The 26,266-nt window shown below is 35.5% G+C and overlaps 1 protein-coding gene across 5 annotated transcripts in view; it reads left to right on the top strand.

Moving 5' to 3' along the window:
* VMP1 (vacuole membrane protein 1) overlaps positions 1 to 26,266 on the top strand; it is a 131,396-nt gene that overhangs the window by 87,294 nt on the left and 17,836 nt on the right. For 4 of the 5 annotated variants that reach the window (XM_004271748.4, XM_033431653.2, XM_033431654.2 and 1 more), the window contains 3 exons: positions 14,110 to 14,190; positions 18,936 to 19,052; positions 23,878 to 23,939. In XM_004271748.4, coding sequence (XP_004271796.1) covers positions 14,110 to 14,190; positions 18,936 to 19,052; positions 23,878 to 23,939 — 260 coding nt within the window. The remainder of the gene's footprint in view (positions 1 to 14,109; positions 14,191 to 18,935; positions 19,053 to 23,877; positions 23,940 to 26,266) is intronic. The other variant, XM_049702334.1, reaches the window with a different exon arrangement.

Raw genomic sequence — 26,266 nt, 5'->3', positions numbered from 1 at the left:
AAACAAAACAAAACAAAAGCCTCTTATCCCCTCAACTTGTGATGTTGCCCTAGAACTGAGCTCACATAGTGTCTAAAAATTCTGACAAGGTATTTTATTTCATTGGTTCTCAGGGTTTCTTTCTTGATAGTAATGTCAAGTAATACCAGTCTAAACAATTTTGTCCCATAATCAGTTTTGTCTCTTAATTATCATGGAGATAGATATTATTATCATCATTTTGCAGAAAAGATGAAGAAACTGTGGCTCAGGGAAGTTTGAAAACAACAAAGTTGGTGCTCTATCATTTGATGTTGCAGTAAATCTGTAGAACTGGTGTTCTTATATTCTGTTTCTCTTTTTCATGCTTTCCTTTTCATTTTTTCAGTTTCCGTTTCAAACTCAGTAGGTTTCCTGAGTCATCTCTTTCCCCATCTCTACCAATTGCAACCCACCCACCATCCCCATATACACACTAGATTATTTATTTATCTCTCAAGAGAAAAAACTTGCTGGAACAGTCTTCCTCTACATTCTTAGCCTGGCTTATTCCCTCACCTCCTTTAGGTTTTTAATCAAATGTTACCTTTTCTGTCAGGCCTTCTCCAACCATCGTATTTAAAATTACAACTTGCCTGCCACCCCATTTTGTAGTTTTTGTCTCCTCCCATTAAACTGTAAGCTCCATGAGGATCCAGATTATCAGTTTGATTCAGTGTTGTATCCATTGCTCCTGTAATAGCATTTGGCATTGTAGTAAACACTTGCTAAACGTTTATAGAATTAATGGTCAAACCACAATGTCCTCATCTTTATATTCTTTATTACCATGCATGCATATACCATATATATATGGTAGTTACCAGCTTTTTTGGGTTGAATTTAATTGCTTTTAAATAAGAATTTTGGTTCTAATTTTGTCTTCTAAAATTCTGTATGGGTAAAAACTATATGTAGTTTTCCCCAAACTCAGCACTTAAAGCTTTTCTTTTCCTTCTCTTTTCATGGTTGAATTTATTCAGTCTTCATATGTTTGAGTTATCAAAGCTACTAATTACCACAGACAGACTCATTAGAACCATCTGTAGGAAAGTAAAAAGGTTTAGATTTTTTTTCAATTGAGATTTATTATCAACTGGCAACATGGAAGCAATATTAAGAGTAATTTATGTTACAACCACTTTTGAAAAGTGTTTGGTACTGTCTACATAAACATACCCTACGATCTAGCAGTTCCATCTTGTAGATTTATACCTAGAAGAAAGATGCTCCAGAAGACTTGACAAGAGTAGTCATAGCAGCATTATTTGTAATAACCCCAAACTAGAAACAACCCTAATGTCCACCAACAGTAGAATAAACAAATTGTGGTATATTCATACAAAGGCAGCAAATTGATTATTGCCACGTGCAACAGCAGGAGTGAATCACATGGACATAATGTTGACCTACAGAAGCCAGAAATAAAAGAGGACCTACTGTATAATTCCATTTATATAAAGTTCAAAAATAGGCAAGCTACATTTATAGTAATAGAAGTCAATGATAGTGGTTATTTTGGGAGAAGAAGTAATTACTAGTAGTGCCACCAGTGGGGTTTCTGGAGTTCTGGTAATGTTCTGTATCTGGATCTTGGTGGTAGTTACATGGGTGTGTTCATTGTAAAATTTCACCAAGATGTATATTTTAGATTTATGTACATTACTGTGTATCTGCTGTACAGCTAAAAAAAATATAGTTTTACCACCCTCCCACCAAAGTAAATTTGGTAATAAATATACGAGTACATGTAGAAATTCATTTAATTATATAGCTGGTATAGCTGATATCTTTCTATTTTAGGCACAACTCTCTGAAATGTGTGTCACTCATGGACCTTTATTTTTTACTATACTCCATGTTACAGACTACATTGATTGTACTTAGGGCCTATGCGTGTGTAACTGAAATAATGTTTTGTGAAACAGTATTTACTTGTATCACATGTACTGATCTCACATTTTTATTCTGTTCATTAAAAAGATGCTATTTGTGACCAACTAAATTTTCACAATATGCAGTCTAATAAAACCATACTAAATAATAGAAATGTATAAATATGAACAGGAGCAAAATCTGAATTTTCAGATTTCTAGATGGATCAGGTTTTTAGTACGTATTAAATTTAGCTAGTTGCCAAAACAAATGGTTCTTACTATTTCAAAAAATACACAGATCTTCTTTGTGTTCATTTTTAGACATGACTTCATAGATTTTGATTAATGTGTGATTTGATTTTTATATGTATATGTTTTATGTGTAATCCCCCTTTTTCAAAGGGGAAAAGATGGTGTTTATGTTCTTCAATTTTATTTTTAATGTGTCAGAGAGAAGGAAACCATATCCCATTTTTAGATAATGACAAAAGCAAGCAATAGATAATTCTAGCTAGAAAATCCAATACTGTTTTATAATCATTATTTTTAACTTCCTAAAAAGTAGTGTACCGGATGGGATATGAAGACAATAAAACAAATGCTTACTCGTTACACATTGGAGTACACGGATTTCTCGTATTTGTTATTTACAGTTTTGATTTTTGCCCCATCTGTGAACCATCTAAGGAACCATTAGTTCCTTATTGTTTTTTTTCCTTCTTTTTAACTGCTGAATCCTTATTTTTCTTAATTGAGATAAATTGACATCTAACATTGTATTAGTTTTAGATGTACAACATAATGATTTGATGTATGTATATACTGCAAAATTATTACCACAATAAGTTTAGTTAACATCCATCACCACATATTGTTACAAATTTTTTTTCTTGTGATGAGAACTTTTAAGATCTCTCTTAACTTTCAAATATACAGTACAGTCCTGTTAATCAGAATCACCATGTGTACATTACATCCCCAGAACTTATTTATCTTTTAACTGGAAGTTTGTACCTTTTGACCACCTATGTCCGTATCACCCATCCTCCATCCATCTGCCTCTGGCAGTCACCAACCTGGTTTTCTGTATGTATGATCTCAGGGTTTTTTTTTTAGATTGCACATATAAAGTGAGATCATATAGTATTTGTCTTTCTCTGACTTATTTGACTTAACATAATGCCGTCGAAATCTATCCATGTTGTTGCAGATGGCAAGATTTCCTTCTTTTTTATGACTGAATAATATTACAATGTGTGTCTTTCTATCTTTATGTATATATCCCACATTTTCTTTATTCATCATCAATAGACACTTAGGTTCTTTCCATGTCTTGGCTATTGTAAGTAATAATATTTCAATAAACCTGGGCGGGGGGTGTTGCAGATATTTTTTTAAGATAGTGATTTCATTTCTTTTGGACCAAAACCCAGAAGTGAAATTGTTGGGTCATATGGTAGTTCTAATTTTAATTTTTCGAGTACCCTTCATACTGGCTGTACCCATTCCCACCAACAGTGCACGTCTTTTTCTCCTCAGCTTTGCCAACATTTGTTATCTCTCTTTTTATTTTATTTTATTTTATTTATTTATTTATTTTTTTTTTTTTTTGCGGTACGCGGGCCTCTCACTGCTGTGGCCTCTCCCGTTGCAGAGCACAGGCTCCAGACGCGCAGGCTCAGCGGCCATGGCTCACGGGCCCAGCCGCTCCGCGGCATGTGGGGTCCTCCCGGACCGGGGCACGAACCCGTGTCCCCTGCATCGGCAGGCGGACTCTCAACCACTGCGCCACCAGGGAAGCCCTTTTTTTAGTTTTTAATGTTTGTTTATTTTTGGCTGCGTCACATCTTAATTGCGGCACACAAGATCTTTCATTGCGGTGCACGGGCTCTTCGTTGCGGTGTGCGGGCTTTTCTCTAGTTGCGGCATGCAGGCTCCACAGTGCATGGCTTTGTACTTGCCGCACGCGGACTTAGTTGCCCCGCGGCATGTGGGATATTAGTTCCCTGACCAGGGATTGAACCCGCGTCCCCTGCATTGAAAGGTGGAATCTTAACCACTGGACCACCAGGGAAATACGAACACTTGTTATCGCTTGTCTGTTCTATGATAGCCATTCTAATAGTTGTGAGGTGATATCTCATTATGGTTTTGATTTCCCTGATGATTAGTGTTGTTGAGCACCTTTTCATGTACCTGTTTGCCATATGTGCATCTTTTTGGAAAAATATCTGTTCATATCCTCTACCTATTTTTTAATCAGATTTTCTTCTATTGAATTGTGTGAGTTCCCTATTTATTTTGGATATTAACCCCTTGTTAGATACATGGTTTGCAAAAATTTTCTTCCAGTTGTTATGTTGCGTTTTCATGTTGTTGATGGTTTCCTTTGCTGTACAAAGCTTTTTAATTTGATGTAATCCTACTTGTTTATTTTTGGTTTTGTTGCCTTTGCTTTGGTGTCATATCCAAAAATCATTGCTAAGACCAAAGTCAAGGGGCTTACCCCCTATGTTTTCTTCTAGGAGTTTTATGGTTTCAGATCATATGTTCTAGTGTTTAATCCATCTTGAATTGATTTTTGTGTGTGGTGTAAGATAGGGGTCCAGTTTGATTCTTTTGCATGTGGCTATCTAATTTTTTTCATCACTGTTTATTGAAGAGACTATTCTTTCCCCATTGTATATATATATATATTTTTTTTGGCGGTACACGGGCCTCTCACTGCTGTGGCCTCTCCCATTGCAGAGCACAGGCTCCGGACATGCAGGCCCAGCAGCCTAGCCGCTCCACGGCATGTGGGATCCTCCCGGACCGGGGCACAAACCCATGTCCCCTGCATTGGCAGGCGGACTCTCAACCACTGGGCCACCAGGGAAGCCCCACCCCATTGTATATTCTTGGCTCCTTTGTCATAAATTAATATTTCATATATGTGAGGGTTTATTTCTGGGCTCTCTATTCTTTTCCATTGATCTGTGTGTCAGTTTTTAAGCCAGTATCATACAGTTTTGATTACTGTAGCTTTATAATACAGTTTGGAATCAGAAAGCATGATGGCCCCAGCTTTGTTCATCTTTACTAAGAGTGCTTTGGCTATTCTGGGTCTTCTGTCATTCCATACAGATTTGGGGATTGTTTGTTCTATTTCTGTGACAAATGCCATTGGAATTTTGTTTGAGATTGCATTGAATCTGTAGATTGTTTTGAGTAGTATGGACACTCTAACAATATTCTTCCAACCCATGAGCATATAATGTCTTTCCATTTATTTGTGTCTTCTTCAATTTCTTTCCTCAGTGTCTTATAGCTTTCAGTGTGCAGGTTTTTTATCTCCTTGGTTAAATGTATTCCCAGGTATTTTATTCTTTTTTGGTGCAATTGTAAATGCAAATGTTTTCTTAATTTCTCTTTCTGATAGTTCATTATTAGTGTATAGAAACACAATAGATTTTTTTTTGGCTGCATTGGGTCTTTTTTTGCAGCACATGGGCTTTCTCTCTAGTTGTGGCGAGCAGGGGCTACTCTTTGTTGTGGTGTGCGGGCTTTTCATTGTGGTGGCTTCTCTTTGTTGCAGAGCATGGGCTCTAGGCATGTGGGTTTCCATAGCTGTGGCACGCGGGCTCTAGAGCACAGGCTCAGTAGTTGTGGCGCACAGGCTTAGTTGCTCTGCAGCATGTGGGATCTTTCCGGAGCAGGGCTCAAACCCATGTCCCCTGTATTGGCAGGCGGATTCTTAACCACTGCGCCACCAGGGAAGTCCCCACAATAGATTTTTGTATACTGATTTTTTATTCTCCAACTTGACTGAATTAGTTGATTAGTTCTAATAGTTTTCTGGTGGAGTTTTTAGGATTTTCTGTATATAACATCAGGTCATCTGCCAACAGAGAGGGTTTTACTTTTTCATTTCCCATTTGAATAAAAATGATAAGAGAGTAAGCATCCTGTCTTCTTCTTAATCTTAGAGGAAAAGCTTTCAGTTTTTCACAAGACTATGATATTAGCTGTGGGCTTGTCATATATGGCCTAATTCCCTCTGGACCCACTTTGTTGAGAATTTGTATGATGATTTTTCCTTTTTTTTTGAGGATTTTTGCATCTGTGTTCATCAGGGATATTGGCCAATAATTTTCTTTACTTGTAGTGTCCTTGTCTGGTTTTGGTTTTGGGGTAATGCTGGCCTCTTAAAATGAATTTGCAAGTGATCCCTCCTCTTCAGTTTTTTGGAAGAGTTTGAGAAGAGTGGTGTTAGTTCTTTAAATATATGGTGGAATTCAGTAGTGAAACCATGTGTTCCTGGACTTTGTTGGGAGATTTTTGATTACTAATTCAATCTCCTTACTAGTAATTAGTCTGTTCAGATTTCTTATTTCTTCATGATTCAGTGTTGGTAGGTTGTAGGTTTCTAGAAATGTATACATTTCTCTAGGTTGTTCAATTTTTCAGCATGTCATTGTTCATAATAGACTCTTATGAATCTTTGTAGTTATATGGTGTCAGTTGTCATATCTCCTCTTTCATTTTTTACTTTATTTATTTAAGCCCCCTTTTTTCTTGGTGAGTCTAGCTAAAGTTTTGTCTAATTTATCTTCTCCAAAAATCATCTTAGTTTCATTGACTTCTTCTATTGTTTTTCTAGTCTATTTCATTTATTTCCACTATGATCTTTGTTATTTCCTTCCTTCCACTAACTTTGGGCTTAGTTTGTGCTTTGTGTTCTAGTTCCTTGAGGTATAAAGTTAGGTTGTTTGAGATCTTGTTCTTAATATATGCATTTATCACTATGAATATCCCTCTTAGAACTGCTTTTGCTGCATCCCTTAAGCTTTCCTATTTTGTGTTTCCAATTTCATTTGTCTCAAGATATTTTTTTAATTTCACTTTTGAGTTCCTTGACCCATTGGTCGTTCAATAGCATGTTGTTAAATCTTCACACATTTGTGAATTTTCCAATTTTCTTCTTGAAATTGATTTTTAGTTTTATACCACTGTGGCCAGAAGAGATACTTGATATGATTTCAGTCTTCTTAAATTTATTAATACTTGTCTTATGTTCTAATAAATGATCTATCCTGGATAATGTTCCATGTGTGCTAAAGAAGAATGTATATTCTGATGCTTTTGGGTGGCATGTTCTGTAAATGTCTGTTAAGTCCCACTAGTCTTATGTGTCATTTAAGTCCAATGTTTCCTTATTGATTTTCAGTCTGGTTGATCTATCCATTGGTAAAAGTGGAGTATTGTATTGAAGTCTCCTACTGTTATTGTATTGCTGTCTATTTCTCCTTTTAGATATGTTAATATTACTTTCTTAAAAAAAATATTACTTTCTTATTTTGGTATCTCTTAGTCCACTATAATCTTGTGGGTCTCATGGACACAAGTCCTGTTGACTTTCAAATCTAGATGTTTTGGGGGCCTGTCTATCAGGTGGAAGTCTTAAAAGTTGGGTCATCAGGTGTGGGTTTGTGGGGAGCCAAGCGTTTTGCTCTACAGGAAGAAGATGGGAGTTGTGAGTTCAGAGTGTTCATGGGAGAAGATGAGTTCAAGAGCTTCTTCCTCTGTTGGCATCCTGAATGAGAACTGTCTAATCTCTTATTAAAAGTTCTAAATCTGTAAATTATTTCTAGAATAAAATTGCTTTCCTGAAATGTGTTTATATGATGTATTCTATTTGCTCTATTATAGAATTCTACCCTAATTTCCAATTTAAATAGGAATTCCAGGGATCATCTCTGATTTAATAATGTAAAAGCTATAAATTGGATATTGAAACTTTCATTTTCAAAAGTAGTTGCACCACTCTGTTCTGATCACTTTTTTTGGTAAATGTATTTTGTAATCCAGCATCCTGTAGGTACTGAATTAAAAATTTATAATTAGTTTCTATTGTCACAATCACTTTACTTCGTCAAATTAATATCCCTACTTTATCTTGTAATTCTAGAGTTTGTTTCTTAGCAATCTTCATCTTACAAGTTTGTGTGAGTCCATTATAATTCAAAAAAAGAACAGGGACTTCCCTGGCAGTCCAGTAGTTAAGACTTCGCCTTCCAATGCAGGGGGTGCAGGTTTGATCCCTGATTGGGAAGCTAAGATCCCACGTGGCTCATGGCCAAAAAAGCCAAAAACAGAGAACAGCAGCAATGTTGCAACAAATTCAACAAAGACTTCCAAAAAAATGGTCAACATCAAAAAAACCTTAAAAAAAAAAAAAAAGAATAGATGATATGTGACTCTTTTGAAATTATACTACATTTAAAGGAGACCTCAAATATGCAATATTAAAAACATCAGTTACATTAATGATATTGTTGAGGATGTCAACACTAAAGTAAACTATTTTGTTCACTTTGAATTTAATAAATTAATGCTCTATATCTTTCTGTGAAAATAGCTCATAAAGAGTCCTGATAACAGGTAGGAAATTGCAGTTAGGAAACATTTTATTCTGTTTTGTTTTGTTTTGTTTGCGGTACGCGGGCCTCTCACTGTTGTGGCTTCTCCTGTTGCGGAGCACAGGCTCTGGATGTGCAGGCTCAGCGGCCATTGCTCACAGGCCCAGCCACTCCGCGGCATGTGGGATCTTCCCAGACCGGGGCATGAACCCGTGTCCCCTGCGTCGGCAGGCGAACTCTCAACCACTGTGCCACCAGGGAAGCCCTTTATTCTGTTTTTAAGAGGAGAAAGATTTAAAAATTATGAGTTATGTTTCATTGTAGTTTCTGTGAAGATAATAATTAATCGTACCCATTAACTGTGTTCTTTACCATGTGTAAAATATTAGTCATTGTAGAAAATACTTAATTACATGGTTATTAGGATCTTAACAAGTTAATATTTCAAACTGATTGTCCATGATGCTGAAACAGCTTACAACATTAAGTCATCATTACTATTTAGCTCCATTTCTGGTTAATAGAGAATAATATGACACAACATATTTGACTGGGACACAGGAATTAACAAGTCATTTTTAGATGCCAAAAGAACTTCACAAATACAGTAGATATTAACACAAATTCCTCTTATACACAAGAAATTATTGAAACAGTTGCTCTGTGGTTTTTAGTATTGACCCTGCAGCCACTTCAGTGTCAAACCCAAGAAGAGCAATAGCTCAGCAGAAGTTTTAACATAGGGAATTCCCTGGTGGTCCATTGGTTAGGATTCCAGGCTTTCAGTGCCAGGGGCCCAGGTTCAATCCCTAGTCGGGGAACTAAGGTACCGCAAGCCACACGGCACAGCCAAAAAAAATAAAAATAAGATAAAATCCTTTAAAATATATATATATTTTAAAGAAAAGAAGTTTTAACATATAACATGTTAAGAAGGCAGTTAATTTATAAAACTGCTGACCAGTTACCTCACACTGATGGTGATAGTTCAGCTCAAACTAACATAAGGTATTAACCGAATACATACTTACCTCCAGTAATAATGCATTCATTTTACATGTTTAGGGATTATCTGTTGCTTTGAAAGAAATCTTGGAATTTAATGTGATCCCTTATCATGAAAATGAAAAGATTTTCTGTTACCATTTGAAGATAAACATTATTTTATATATTTAGATCTAAGTTGACTTCTTCAGTTCAAAAATTAGTATTTTGCAAGCTAATTATTATAATTAGCTGTACAGTTTCTCTTTTCTTAATCTTAAATATATTTCTTAGGAAGACGAAATGTGAAACAAAAGTAGTGCAGGAATATTCATACTTGAAGGCATTGTCTGTTTTTCTTTATTAATCCTTGAAATCTCAGTAGTAAGGACTTATTGTAACTTTTCTTCATCTGCCTTCTGTAGTCATTGGAGAAATGTTCCTGGTGTCTCTCATTCTTACTTTCAGAAGCACGATTGGTTACGTACATAATCACTATCAGTAGGAGTGGGAAAGATAATTTTATTTACTTGTATTTTGTTTATTTACTTTTAAAAAGTAGAAAATGATATATGATTACTAGTTGTAAATGCATGCTGCTTATTTAGATAGAGCTAGAGGATGAAACCCCTCTCAGGCACTTAAAATTGTGAAATACTTGAGCGTTGTGAAATGTGAATCCAGCGAAATGAAACTATTAAAAGGAATTTGGTTTTAGTTGTACAGATTTTTTTTTAATGAAGAATGACAGTTGAGGAAGTAAGTAATCAGATTGAACTTGCTACACAGTTCCCACAAACGCAAAAAAAGAAAACGATTAAAATGAAATATTAATTTGATATTTAACTTGAATTTTGAATCTCACATATTAATTTGTTAAACTTTTCCTTTAAATTATTGTTGTTTATTATTATTGGAGCACAGTTTTTCTTGGCTAGTTTATTTTATCTGATGGCCTAAAAAGAATAGCAAATTTTGTTTGATATTGTTCTTTTTAAACTTTAGTAAAAGAAGGGTTTTTTCCCTGTTTTTGTGTGCGTGTGTGTGTGTGTGTGTGTGTGTGAGAGAGAGAGAGTTGTGTTTATTGTCTAATATTATACCTATAGTACATTTTTCTCTCTTTACTTTAAAAGCAAACACAAACAGAAATATTTTAATGCATAGAAAATGTTAGCTTTACATCATTAGAAAGCTGTCAAATAAATGCAAATAATGAAGAAGTACTGAAGTTGTTTAAAAATAACTTCTAAAATTGCAGAGCAACAAACAAGGAACATATAATTACCTTTAAGATGTAGAACATTTTAGACAATTAAAAAATGATGTTTTTAATAAATGTTAACAAAGCCTTTAAACCCATATCAGTAAGTTTTGAATATGACTTTAAATGTGAAATAAGTTTAAAATAAAAACAACAAAATATAGTTGTGTTTATGAAATCTAAACATGAGTTAATTTACTACTGTAAAGTATTTCAGATTTGGTGCAAATACTAGTGTAATGCTGCCTTGAGTTTGTTTTCATTACTCCGGCAAGGAAAAACATCAAGAAAATTCTTCCTCGAGCTGCATACTCAGCTTCTGTTGGTTTCTTGTGATGAAAGCAACTGTGCAGACTTATTAGCTTAATTTAAATAAACTTTTATGAATTATTAATATATAAATGTAATTTTAATTCCAAGAATATTGTGAAAGACCTGGAAAATAAATTATAGGAAGTGAAAGTAGCATGGTCATGGTGTGTATGTGTGTGTGTGTGTGTGTGTGTGTGTGTGTGTAACACATAGTAAGATTTATGAAATCCATTTTCATTAGATGACTTTCAGACTTTTTAAAAAGTAAAACTCCCCATTAAAAAGGCACTTAACTTATTTTCCTTGTAAAATATGCCAGCTAAAAATTAATTAAAAGAGTAAAGGGAACTTTCTATTATACTTGTTTGGGTAGAGTAACGCTTTTCCTTCAAACAAAGATTCTTGAAGCACCGTTAAGGATAATTGATGATGGGCACCCAGGCATCCGAAAGAACAAGGAGTTTATTTTCATTTTTTTCTTGTCTAATTTCTGTTAAGTAAAGAGATTCTGCCAAGGGATAAAATAGTTCCTTACTTTCAGGATGTTTTAAAAAATATGATTCCTTGAACTTCTCTAGGCTTAAATATTTTTGTTAGTTTGTATGTTAGCTGATCTGCATAATGTTAAACATTTTTTCCTTTATATAAGCCAATTAGTATAATCATACCTCTTTTTCAATTTAAATGTATCTCTATAATAGAAAAATACCATCAGTTTAAAATGATGACACTATCATAGTCACTTGGTTGAAATAAATATAAGAATCTAAAGCCTTGAAATTAAGATAAAGGAAAACAGGATAGCATACCTTTTATATACAACACCTTGTTGATCTTGTCTACACTATTTTATGCAAAAAACTAATTTTTTGTAATTTTATATACTGAAGACTGCATAAATGCTGCGATAGAAAAATGTTCCCACATTAGTCTGACTTGGCAAATAGGTTTATAAAAAGTTTTGTTGTCTTTAAAATAAAATTTGTATAGTTTTTGTTTTGTTTTACTTTTTCTTCATAATTGAGTACCATCTTTCACTAAAGTAGATCTGCTATGAAGATATCAAGGGCTGTGAAGGAAGGCGTTTTCCTGAATTTATATTTTTAACTCTTGGGCTATATTAATTAAAATTTCATAACTAATTTATAATATAATAGTATTATTTGGTATTTTTAAAACTCAAAACATTTCTATTCATTATGACCAGTTTTTATTTAGTGCTCTGATGAATTACAAATTTAGTAATTTGTGACTTATGTAAATTATTCAAGACAATTGGATGTATAGTTTTAAATAAGTTATATAGGAAAACTGATTTCATTATGTATTCCTAACCAGTTTTTAAATCAATAAAATCAGTATTTCACTCTTAATGCAGTCAATGTTAATTTAAGAAAAAAATTAAGTCTTCAGTTAGAAATATGAAAAAAAATACAGAGAACCTTTTGCAGCAGTAATTTAGTTGTTTAAAAATATTAAATCTGATATATTTTATTTACTAGACGAGTAAGCCTAATCCCAAAAAGAAAAATTCTGTCTTTGAAAATACATTGCAAAATTACAAAATTGCATTGTAGAATTTAGTTAATGATTAACTTTGATAGCCTATATGTTTGAACTTGAAAGTATTTGTATTAACTGTTAATATCTGTTAATATCTCTTTTTTAAATTTATTTTATTTGTTTATTTTTGGCTGTGCTGGGCCTTCGTTGCTGCTCACGGGCTTTCTCTAGTTGTGGTGAGCGGGGGCTACTCTTTGTGGCGGTGCATGGGCCTCTCATCGCAGTGGCCTCTCTTGTTGCTGAACACAGGCTCTAGGCACGTGGGCTTCAGTAGTTATGGCACACAGGCTCAGTAGTTGTGGCTCTTGGGCTCTAGAGCGCAGGCTCAGTAGTCGTGGCGCACGGGCCTAGTTGCTCCCCTGCATGTGGGATCCTCCCAGACAAGGGCTCGAACCCGTGTCCCCTGCATTGACAGGCAGACTCCTAACCATTGTGCCACCAGGGAAGCCCTGTTAATATCTTTTCAAATATATATTATTGGTTTAATTCCTTTGACTTTCTCACCATCCTCAGCAAGTAAGTAGGTGGAAGGTCTTTTTTTTTTTTAATTTCAGTCTTCACTGTTGTACTTTGATACAGCTGTTCAACATAATATTATGGGTTAAAGTGGTTTTGTGTGTTTGTCTTTTGAATCTACAACTTCTGTTGTGGATTAGGGAAGTGCTTTAAACCCTCTTCCTGGTCTATGAAGGAACCTTCTATCACTTATATTATGACCATTCTATAAGATTGTTGACTATTAGAGTATGTTGAGCTAAAGAGAGAGGAGTGTTCTATGACGTGAACACTTCTAAAAAGACATTCACACATTAGCTAATATCTTTTAATTGTATCAGTTATTTTCATTGAAATTTTGATTGGAGTATATACCATTTCAAAACCAGAAAACAGGTAAAGTCAAATTTCAGACTGGTACTTTTAAGAAAAAATATATGTAATTACAGCACCCTCATGCTAGAAAAGAAAATCGTGGAAATAAATTGGCCAGCCAAATGCATGTTTCAGCCTGGGAGGTAGAAGAGTGAAATAAAAAGAGCAGTGATTTTAGAGCCTGAAGTATCTACTCTGCCTACACCCGAGAATTATTGAAAGGCTCCAATAAAATGTTTGTGAAAACCGTTTTATATAACTAGCACAAACTGTGTAAATGTAGGATGTTCTTTGTTTTGTGGGGTAATGAATGGTTAGTTATTGCCACATAACTGTTTTTTTTCCATCTTTTGGCCAATGATCAGTAGAGGTGTCTTCATTGGCTATCTTGAAAAATCCTGTGGTTTCCTACCCTGATATTAATGAGGGAGTAAGTCTGATGAGTTAATTAAAGGAAAGAGAAAGAGATATGTGGTAGACTAGCATTTCCAAAAGAATGGGTTGGTTCATGGTTGGTTTATAACATTTTGTTCATCCCTAGCTAATCCAGAGAGAACCCAAAAAATAAAGTAACGGTGTTTTGGCTTATTCTTGAAATGTGATAAAAGTTTATCTTTAAGGATGTGTAGTTAATGTTTTATCAAGATTTTATTTGCATGCTTTTCAGTGCACCCTGCTGTGATTTTTTTTAAATCATTCATCTTATTAAATGAATCAATGATTTCAGATTATGAGACATTTGATATTATAAACTCTGTAAAGAGCCATCTTTCTTTCTTCCTTCTACTTTTCATTAATGTTTTGATATCCTCCTTTTATACAGGACTTCGCCTCCCGGGCTAAACTGGCAGTTCAAAACCTAGTACAGAAGGTTGGATTTTTTGGAATTTTGGCCTGTGCTTCGGTAAGTGAATTGTATTTAAATAGTAGACTTAATGAAGAGTGGCCCCTGCTTGCCACAACTAGAGAAAGCCCTCACACAGAAACAAAGACCCAACACAGCAAAAATTAATTAATTAATTAATAAACTCCTACCCCCAACATCTTCTTTAAAAAAAAAATAGTAGATTTATATTTCGATCCAATTTGTTTTTAAAAGTACATGACTGGGGCTTCCCTTGGTGGCGCAGTGGTTGAGAGTCTGCCTGGTGATGCAGGGGACGCGGGTTCATTCCCCGGTCCAGGAAGATCCCACATGCCGCGGAGCGGCTAAGCCCGTGAGCCATGGCCGCTGAGAATGTGCCTCTGGAGCCTGTGCTCCGCAGCGGGAGAGGCCACAACAGTGAGAGTCCCGCATACCGCAAAAAAAAAAAAAAAAGTACATGACTGAATGAAAAAATAATTATCACTTTTAACAGGTATATAATGTTATTAATCATTCACCTTACTGATCAAATGAGCTGTTTTCTGTTGGATAGGTTTCTATGTTGTTTATTGACTTTCAAGCATTTTATCATACCATGATGACTTCAGACCTAAATGGCTTGATTCAGTAAGAAAAAAGAGACAAAATCCATCTTTCTCATGAAGAATATATAATGAAGTGCATTTAAGCAAATAACAATGACTTCATTCTTTCCAGAGTTACAGATAGGTAGTCTTTTTCCAAAGCTTCAGGCATTAGTTATAAGGAAGAATTCATATAAAACCTCCTTAAGTGACTTTAACACCTAGCTAGGTAATTGAAACATCTGTGGCAAGGTTAAGGACATCTTTGGCTACAGTGAATTAAGAAGCTATTTGTGTCAAAAACTTAATTAGGACTTCCCTGGTGGCGTGGTAGTTAGGAATCTGCCTGCCAATGCAGGGGACACAGGTTCAAACCCTAGTCCGGGAAGATCCCACATGCCTCAGAGCAACTAAGCCCATGCACTGCAACTACTGAGCCTGCACTCCAGAGCCCACGAGCCACGACTACTGAGCCCACGTGCCACAACTACTGAAGCCCGCGTGCCTAGAGCCCATGCTTCGCAACAAGAGAAGCCACAACAATGAGAATCCCACGCACCACAACAAAGAGTGGCCCCTGCTCTCCGCAACTAGAGAAAGCCTGTATACAGCGATGAAGACCCAGCACAGCCAAAAATAAAAATAAAATTTAAAAAAAGAAAAAAGAAGTTACTAACTGTATATAAAAAAATAACTCTATAAAAAAAAACTCAATGTCTCAAATTGCAGATTTATGAAATTGACATTCCTTGATGAGTTGGTGTTTATCCTGGTCCTTTTCTAATATAATAGATACAGTTACATTTGAAATGGGGTGTTTTGGTCAAAGTTTTCTTTGGTAGTCTGTACACAATTCTTGGTAGTTCAGTGGTAGATTTGACCAGAATAACTAGATGTATCTAGTTGATATGATAAAAGCTTCAATTATAAGTAAAATTCAGAAAATTATTGTCTACTGACCCACAGTTACTTTATCCATTATGTATTAGAACTTGAATATATCCTTGAGTACCCCTTTCCTCACCTTAGCAAAGTAAATGGCCAAAAAGGGAAGACATTTGGTGCCAAAATTTCTAATGTGATATCAACATTCTAGAGATATTCTAAACTATACATGTGCCTCAATTACTATCTTTTGACCCTGGCTATACTAGAAATTTTTGTAATCTAACTTTTCTTTTCAGTGTAGAAGCTCTTTATCACAATATTGATCTCAACTATTTGAGCAATGTGTAGGTATGTTGTAGTGTGACGTAGTGGGATGAGAATTGGTTTTGGAGTCAGGCTTACTTGGGTTCCTAAACCAGGTTTGCCTCTTAGCTATGTAGTCTTAGTGTCAATTTACTCTCCTTGAGCCCTAGTTTTCTAATGTTTAAAATGGGGCAATAGGGACTTCCCTGGTGGTCCACTGTGTAAGACTCCGCACTCCCAATGCAGGGGGCCCGGGTTCGATCCCTGGTCGGGGAACTAGATCCTGCATGTATGCCGCAACTAAAGATCCTGCATGCCACAATGAAGATCCCACGTGCCGCAACTAAGACCCAGTGCAGCCTAAATAAATAAATAATTTTTTTTTTTTTAATGAGTTAGTAAGACACTCATTACAAAGGTTGATGTGAGGATTTAAGATAATATATATGAACTAACACAGTGCCTGGAAGGTGAACTAAGACAGAGCTCAACCATTTTTTATTGTTATTCATCAGCTTTGTATCAACCCCTGACTGCTTGGATGAAGAAGTGAAAGCTGTATTCCCTTTCCTCAAGGATTCTGAAGTCTAGTGAGGGAGACAGTTTAAATACAATAATAAGTGAAAGGTGCTGTGGAAGCCCAGCAGAATAGGATTAAGCTGAGAGGACTAAAGAACGATAATGTCCTTAGTTTAGAAGCTAAGAGAACAGTGTGAGAGCCATGTTGCCTGGGTTGAAATCCTGAAATCATGCTCTGCTGCCATTAATACTGGACAAATTGCTTAATCTGTCTGTCTCACTTTTCCTATAAAATGGATGTAATATCATATAGCATTGTTTTGGGAATTAAGTGAGTTGATGATGTAGAAACCTTAGAAAAGTACCTAACAACTCAATACAAGTTAGCTTTCATTATTCCTGGGGAAAATACAAGAACCTTTGATTTATTAAAGCAAAAAATATTTATTCTTTGGCACTCATCTATGCCTGTGTCTTCCCTGCTAAAATTCCACTTTCTATACTAGCCAATCTTTTTTTTTTTTTTAGCCAATCTTCTTTATATTTGACTAGGAATAGTCAATAGCCAACATAAATTAATAGATCGATTTGACCCTCTAAGAACTTTTTACTAGGAAATTGTTAATACTTATATTAAAGTATTAAAAGTATGTGTACTTGATTTAAGGTAAGAAGGTAAGTAGAGGGTAAGGTAGGAAGAAGTTCGTTTTTGATAAATTTATTTATTTATTTTATTTATATTTGGCTGCATTGGGTCTCTGTTGCTGTGCACGGGCTTTCCCTAATTGAGGCAAGTGGGGGCTACTCTTCATTGTGGTGCGTGGGCTTCTCGTTGCCGCGGTTTCTCTTGTTGCGGAGCACGGGCTCTAGGCATGCGAGCTTCAGTAGTTGTGGCGCACTGGCTCTAGAGCCAGTGGCTCGCTGGCTCTAGAGCTCAGGCTCAGTAGTTGTGGCACACGTGTTTAGTTGCTCCGCAGCACGTGGGATCTTCCCGGACCAGGGCTCAAACCCGTGTCCCCTGCATTGGCAGGCGGATTCTTAAACAGTTAATTCTTAAACTGTGCCACCAGAGAAGCCCAGAAGTTTATTTATTAGTTAGTTATTTTGTTGTTAACATTTAAGCTAAGGTAAAACTCGTAATTGAGGGAAAATCTCAAAGCTACTTAGTAGTTCTTTTAATTCTAATCTTCCTTTCTGTGTATTTAGTTAACAATTGAAAAAAGTAACATGCATATGTAACAACAAATTCGTTGATTATGCTCTTCTGAGAGTATCCAACATAAAACTTCTAATTTTTATCTACTCTGATTACATATCTTGTGTACTTTAATTTCCATTTCAATATGCTGTGGAGCCTGATAATAAAGGAAAACAATTAAAATTTTAATTCATGGAGTTGTGAGAGTCATATGAGAAAATATAAGAAATGACAGTTGTAAGGATGTGGAAGTGACATTGTTATTAAATGGTTATAAGACAGATGCAATTGCATAAAGCATTTGAATTTGGATAAGAAAAATAAAATTAAGCTATTGAATCTGAGTTTTATTAACAGAAGAATACTTGAATTCTGATTTAGTTATGTTATTGTTTTTGAAAGAACATTTGTGACAAATACCTTTTAAACAACTGGGCTTTTATTTGAAAGTCCAAACACAAAATTATATAAATTAATTAGCTTATAAATGGTTCCACCAACAGACACAGGACAAGAGTACCTCTGTGGGAGAAAAATGGATGAAGTGCTCAAAAAGAGCTTGTGGTTTCTTTGCATTTTTACATGAAATTATCTATTAGCATTCTTGAAACGTGGGAATGTTCAGAAAAGGTATTTGTTGTGAATCACTTCTTTGTCTGGGACTGAGTATTCACAACATCTGAATCTGTGCTCTTGTATTTCCACCCTTGATTTTCTTTGTAGAATGAATCACATGACCCCATGGCCTTGGGCTGTCATAGATAGGAAAAATTCATTATTTGTATTTTACTTTATGTTGAGAAATGAAAGCATGGCCACCTATAAATGTATTTGTGAATTTACAAGAATGTTTTCTGTAGATGTGAGTACTTTCTAGATAATCTTTTTCTTCATTTATACCTCACCTTATAAAACAGCTACCAAATGGTCAAGTATCTACTGAATGGAATTAAATTCCTGTTGATCCATTGGCTTTATCCAGTTTTAATGGGATGAAAAAAAGTATATTTATGGGGCATTAGTCATAAGTAGTGCAAACAAAAGGACAGCTGTGTTTGCTTTGAACAAATTAAGCAACTGCCTGGGATGAATATGTGACACAACTTATAGAGACATTAGAATACTTGTCAAACTATCCAGACAGTCTAGTACTGATCAGGGAACCCATACCTCTCTTTCCAGTGGTAGACAAGGCTTAACACATAATTCCACACACCTATAGGTGGTAAAATTAAACTGTTTTTTGGATTATTTATGGACGTTCCATTTTAATTTTTTCTTTTTTTAAATAGATTCCAAATCCTCTGTTTGATCTGGCTGGAATAACATGTGGACACTTTCTTGTACCTTTTTGGACTTTCTTTGGTGCAACCCTGATTGGAAAAGCAATAATTAAAATGCATATCCAGGTAATTATACCCTTTTGACTCCCTGTTTAATGATGATGAACCCCTTAAAAGACACTGAAAACATATTCTCCTTGCTCTCTCCAAGGCAAATTGTTAAGATTTTGGTTCTGCTTCTTGGTTGGTAGCATGCTTAGGTGTTCAGCCACGGAACATCGTTTGGAAGTTAGTGGATTTCGGGCAGGTTTTCCCTACTCCTATTGGAAAGTTTTTCCCCTTTATTATTTTTTTTCCTTGTTTTATTTCTTTCCTTCTTTTTTCCTCCCTCCCTTCCTTTCTCTCTTTCTTTCTTTATTTCACTTTTGCCTTGTGAAACTGTTTATCCAAGAATTTTACCAAACGAAAATAGTGTTCCTGTATAGGAAAATGCACACCATATTAACATACGTAGTCCAAAGATGTTTTATCCTTACTGACCATAGGCTGAGGAAGTAGCCCCTTTCATTAATTCTACTTTTCTTTCTCACGTTCTATATATAACACTTCCTCTCAAGGCACAAATATCCTTTACAAAATACCAGCCAGATGTTAATGTGGACAATGGGGAAGAAAGGGGCCCGGAGGAGGCGAAGAGATGTGGGTTTTGGTTAGAGATGTGAGAATCTGTTGGTCTTCAAAGACACTCTGAACAAAATCTTTAGGATAGGGCTGTGTGTGTGTGTGTGTGTGTGTGTGTGTGTGTGTGTGTGTGTAAATAGGGGAGAGAAAAGAGGCCAATAACTTAAATGAGAGGAAATGGATATATGCTTCTAGGACTGTGATATGAATCGATAGGTGTGGTATAAAAGGCAAATCTTACTAGAATAAAATAAAATTAACGTGGAAAGAATGTCTTCATTAATGAGGTTTGCAAGAAGGAAGCATTCACCAAAGGAAGGGCAAGAACAGTGAGTAATGTCTATGCCCTGGTCTGATTCCTGAATAATTAAAAGCACATCTATTCCCCAAGTTTTTGCTTACCACCTCTTTACCTCCAGTTCTTAGAAGAGAAGAATGAAAAAGGAAAACTTCAGCTGCTTCTACTTGCCCAGTTTCTCATATTAGACTTGGGCGTTTAGGATGAGTTTATTGAGCTTGTCATCTACTCTCTGGCCATGCTAATCACTCAGAATTTCAAGGCTTTATTTTTCCTCCTTCAAGGAATATAATTGCTCCTACTTACGTTAAGTGTATTGTTCAATGACGATGGGTTTTTAAATACTGGAATGCTAGTTACTTTGGGAAAGATTTAAAATACTATAATAGGGTTTTTCAAATGATAAAATCATTTGGCTTTTTGAAGTCCTTTGAAAGTATTAATACCTAAGGAACAATAACAGATTATTTTAATTCCCTTTATAACAGCAACTTTTCTAGGAATCCATAAATTTAATGTATCCTGCTTTATGTACTAACTTTCTATAAAATACAATAAAATATATTATGCTAAAAGTACCCTATAGTTATAGGGTATGTAACTTATCAGACTTTTCATTATAGCATATTCAAAAATAGTATATTTTTTTAACATTCTCAGTAGATTTTTTCAAGTTATCATAATAATGCTTAATGTTTTAATATAGTCCTTTACACTTTAAAGTGTATGCCACCCGATTTAATTCTTATAATCCTGGGATAGAGAAATTACTACTCCCATTTTGTAATTATCAAACTTAGAGAGGGAAATAGGTAATAGTTGCCTAAAAGAATAAGTAACAGCTGGAATTTGAACCAGAGTCAGCTTCAAGTTCAGTGTTCTTTCCACTCTTTTGCAATGCCTTCTTAACTGTATTTATATGATCACGAAAACTGAATTGTTTAATACCTGCTGTTTATCAGGACCTGTGCCAGGCAGTTTGCATGGTTATCTCAGAACAATCCTGTGAGGTGGTTATTATCCCCATTTCATAGATGGGAGGGACTAGAATTCAAACCAAAATCGTGCTATCTGTTAAACCTCCCCTAAAAGTTTGAAATCAGCCCACCTAATAATGTTAATTAAGGATTTCTCTTTCTACTGGACAAGTTCAATTCCTCAGCCTGTAGAAGTTCCCTTAGAAATATTTCCTTTCTCCTAAATGATGAAGAAAATAAGGAGTCAACATACTCATATAATATTTCATGTACCGTATAATTTACTTATCATGTGTATTATTTATTGCCTTTCAACTTTCCCCCTACCGCCACACATACGTGTGCAGAAATATAAGCTCCATGAGGGCAGAGGTTTTTGTTTCTTAGCTCCCTAAGGTATTCTAGTGCCTAGAATAGCATCTGACATGTCCTTGGCACTCGATAAATATTTAATATATGAATCAGTCTAAGATACTTCTTTCCATTGGAGGACCCTTCTTTTATAGATACATAGTTTCTTCTTTGTTTATTCTGGCACCATTAGTTCCCTACACCCATATATATATATTTTTAATTATTCCTACTCTACCCTTATTTCCTCTGTGCACATGGTTGACATGGCTGACTGGGCTCTTTGGGGATCTGTGCCTTTTGTTTATTTGGTAGAATCCCCACCCAGACCTCAAGCTTGAATGATTCTGAGACATATGTTCTTAAATGTCTTGCCCAGCACAGTGAATTTTCAAGCTGTTATATATAAGAAGAAAGTCTTGTTTTGTTTCAAGAAAGTCTAATTGTGCAATTATCTGGGCATTGGCTTATTTTGAATGTTAGGAAATGATGGTAGGGAACACGTGGTGGTGAAATCACTGAGAGGCAAACCATTACCTCTGTTTCTTAGTAAAAGATTTATAGCTCCTGGGCTTTCCTGGTGGCGCAGTGGTTGAGAGTCTGCCTGCCGATGCAGGGGACATGGGTTCGTGCCCCGGTCTGGGAAGATCCCACATGCCGCGGAGTGGCTGGGCCCGTGAGCCATGGCCGCTGAGCCTGCGCGTCCAGAGCCTGGGCTCCGTAACGGGAGAGGCCACAACAGTGAGAGGTCCGCGTCCCGCAAAAAAAAAAAAAAAAAAAGATTTATAGCTCCAATTAACTGGCTTTTAGTATGGATACTAGAAGAGTCCCCATATATTAATGCTTTTCTCCCTAAATGATCTCTTGTAATTGTCTTATTAGTTTCATAATCTTCATACACCATTTGTGTAGGATTGTTGATAAATCATCATCCATCTTGTAATTGTTTGATATCTATATGTGCTTACTTTTTTCATGAGATAAGTAAATACCTTTTTCACATTAATAGATACATAAACAAACACCAAAAAGGACTGTGAACTTATTTTTTTAGTCTTATTTCCTCACACATATCCAGCTGTGCAGCTGCCAATGTCTTTGTTAACTGTAGGACATTAAGAAAATATCATTGCCTTATTAGTCTTCTACCTGAAATAATGAGCTTTAGTCTGAATTAGCCACTTTCCTGAGATTCATAATGGATGGCTAAAAAGAAGACTATTGTTATTTATTTTATTTCTCTTCCCTCCCATTTGGTTACATAGGCTATAGTTACGATTTAACAACAGTAACAAAGCACTGGAGAGTTTGTTATCAGGAACTGGGAGAGAGAATCTAGAATTAGTCATATTTATTCAGAGAATTATTCTCAGTCCTTTAAAGCTAAACCTTAATATCACCTTCTTGAATCTCTAATTAATTGTACTTATATGACCTTTTCTTTCTCTCAACTTCTGTAACACATTGTTTTCACTGCTAATGGCATTTACAGTTTATATCTTTTGTACTTAACCATCTTTCTACTATGTATAGAAAAATTTTTTAATTTCTTCAGGGTATTGAAGAAGTATTCTTCCCATCTTTGTGTTCCCTGAAAGCCCTTCATAATGCTTATATTTTCCATAGTAAATACTTCTTGTAACATTTGTTGAGTTGAAAATATTTGCTACCTGTTAGCCTAAAGGCATCTTTACTTGTAAGTTACATATCAACATCTTTAATTAATAAAGAATCCCTCAATAATACCAAATTGGCAATGACCCAGGTCTGATAACGATCCCCCAAAACTTGTTGATGCCTTTGCTTGTACCCGAAACCTGAAATTCCAAGCTCATTCAGGATCTGAGAATGGAACTTTCATGATACTTTTATAAGAACTGTCCAGGAAGGACATAGTCTTTTCAAAGATCCTCTTGATTAGATTTAGCCCAGACACCTATCATCAGGCTGAAAAGCTTTAATTTCAGTGGTGGAGGCTATATGGGAACCCATGACTTTAGTTGTATACACCATTCTAAAATACATAGAACGGGCTTCCCTGGTGGCGCAGTGGTTAAGAATCCGCCTGCCAATGCAGGGGACACGGGTTCAAGCCCTGGTCCAGGAAGATCCCATATGCCGCAGAGTAGCTAAGCCCGTGAGCCACAATTACTGAGCCCACATGCCACAACTGCTGAAGCCCGCATGCCAGGAGTCTGTGCTCTGCAACAAGAGAAACCACCACAATGAGAAGCCCTCGCACCGCAACGAAGAGTAGCCCCCGCTCTCTGCAACTAGAGAAAGCCCACGCACAGCAATGAAGACCCAACACAGCCAAAAATAAATAAATAAAATAAAATAAAACACATAGAACATGTGGAACATCCACCCAGCCTTGGGTTTCATGACTCACATTTCTCCCTCAGACATGGTCACGTATCCTGGCAAGACTAGAACTGTGCTTAAGGAAAAACATCTTTAAAATACAAAGTACATAGCATTTGTCAAATGGTGTTTTGTTTTGTTTCTTAAAATTTTTTTAAATTGCAATTAGCAGCAGCATGGTCACCTTTTTAGACTATTATCAGAATTGTGAATTTATATTGTGGTTTTTTTTTTTTTTTTTGATGAGAAATATTTATTTTAACTGGCATTTTCTTTACAGAAAATCTTCGTTATCATAACATTCAGCAAACACATAGTGGAGCAGATGGTCGCTTTCATTGGGTGAGTAATTCTTTAAGGACTAATATTATCATGGTTTGAATGGGAAGAAATATATAAAAAAGACTTCGTTGGTATAGAATTTTTGTGATAGCTCTTTATTTTTTGAGAAGGAAAAATCTTTTGCCCTGTTATTATTTAAATTGAAGATGAACCTCGTTCCCTACAGCAGGGAAGGATGAAGCTCAGATTATCCTTGTTTAATTTTAAACCAAACATGTATCAAGTCATATAATTCTTGATTTAAAAGAAGCTTTGCAGTTTTAGACTTGCCCCTCCAAAGAAGTATGAAATTCTCTTTATGTAAAAGACATGTGTATATAGTTAGAGTTTAATGGTGCTTTGGTACAATGCTATGACTTTTAGCCAAAATTGGATGCCAGATACACAGTTGTATTTCATTTATATATAAATCTTACATAAAATATTAATATTTCATTAAATAAGGCATGATAAGATATTACCAAAATATGTGTTCTGAATCTATTACTTCACTAGAGAAAAATTAGGCCATTTTAAAAGGCTAAACTATCCAAAGCATTTATTTTTGTGTTTAAAGAAGTCAGACCAGTTTTAACATACGTTTTAAATGACAGTGTCACAAATTTTTTGGAGTTTACTTTGATAAAACAGTAAAGAAAGACCTGTTTAGTTAATCAAATTAATGTCAACTGGAATGTGAATCCTACCGGATATTAAATGAACCCTTTTTTTTTCAATATATGATTTTTTATTCAGTGTTTACAGGTGAGAGGTTTTGTTTTCATTTAATAGAGTTAACTGCCCTATGGTGGAAAAGTGTTAAGTTGGAATGCCCTTTATGTAGTTTTAACACAAATCTCTATTTTAAAAGCCATTTATAAAACAAGATGTTTATGAAAATATTCACTATTAAACAACTGCCACTTGGTAGTGAGCTCATGAGTATTAGTTTTATTATTCTTTGAACCATGCACTATATATTATACTTACTCTTTTCTATGTATGATATATTCTATGATAAAATAGTTTTTAATATTTTCTACTTAGGTATTAATGTAATAATTGAGGAAAAACATATTCTTGAGAATATACTCAGTGGAGCCAGCTAATGATTTTATTACTTCCTAAGCTTCTGATTAGAAATATGGATTATGGCTTGTAAATTAAATTTTAATTACTCCAGTTTTTTGTTGCCTGAATTCTTACAAAGTGATTTATAAGTCACCATATATCACATTCGAAAAGAAAGAGGGAATATTCTTGTCCCTTTTTTTAAAATAAGAAGACATTTCATCCGTTCCTAGAGATTATTGTGCCACCTTGAGAGAATTCTGAGGGACATGTAGGACTACCACACAAACCACACAGACCCACACATTGTAGGAATGGCTTTGCACGCAGCATCCTACATTCTTTCTTTCTCCTTTTTCCATGCTGAACATTTATAGAAGGAAGTTTTCCAGCTACTTCTACATCCTTGCCACCACCACCTTTTGTTTCCCCAGCTTTTGGAGCTTCTAAGAAGTTATATTAGTTAGCTACCTATCTCAAACACCCACATCCAGTTTCATTTCCTTCCAATCAGTTCATCATACTGCAGTTAGTAACCTTTTAAAAATCATACCTGAGCCTGTCACCACCACTGTCCTCACTCCGCAGTTCCTCCACTTCTTGAAACCCTTCACTTGTTTTCCCCTTCATTCTTAAGATAAAGCTAAAACTCCTTACTGGGTCTCTATAGCCTTGAATGAGCTATCCCCTATAGTTTTCTCTGCTTGAGTCTCTCACCATTGGTCTTTGCTCAGGCTTTTCCCTTTGTCCTGTTCAGGGTTTCTCAACCTTGGCACTATTGACATTTTAGGCCAGATAAGATGTCTTTGTTGTGGGGGACTGTCCTGTGCATTGTAAGATATTTAGCTGCGTCCTTTTCCTCTACTCACTAGATGCCAATAGTGTCTCCCAGTTGTGACAATCAAACATGTCCCCAAACATTGCCAAATGTTCCATGGCAAGTAAACCGCCACTGTCACCACCAATCCCATTGAGAATCACTGGCCTAGATAATGTCCTTTGGATTTCAGCTACTATATTCACAAAAACACCTTCCCTGACTAGGTCACAATTACCCTCTTTCCTAGGGACCTCTTTTCTCAGCAGTGTGTACTACATGCACTGACAGTTGTATTTTTACATTCTTGTTTGAGGGTGTATGATTACTGTCCTTTTACAACTAACCTGTAAACTTCTTAATGGCAGAGGCCATGCCTATTTTTGTTCGCTGTTGTGTCCATAGCATCTGGCATCTTGATTGACGCATAGCAGATGCTTGATAAATATCTGGTGAATAA

This window comes from Orcinus orca, chromosome 19, assembly GCF_937001465.1.
Source record: "Orcinus orca chromosome 19, mOrcOrc1.1, whole genome shotgun sequence".
NCBI classification, from domain to species: Eukaryota; Metazoa; Chordata; class Mammalia; order Artiodactyla; family Delphinidae; genus Orcinus; species Orcinus orca.
The sequence above is the reverse complement of the archived record's forward strand: the minus strand, read 5'-3'. Positions and strand labels throughout refer to the sequence as shown.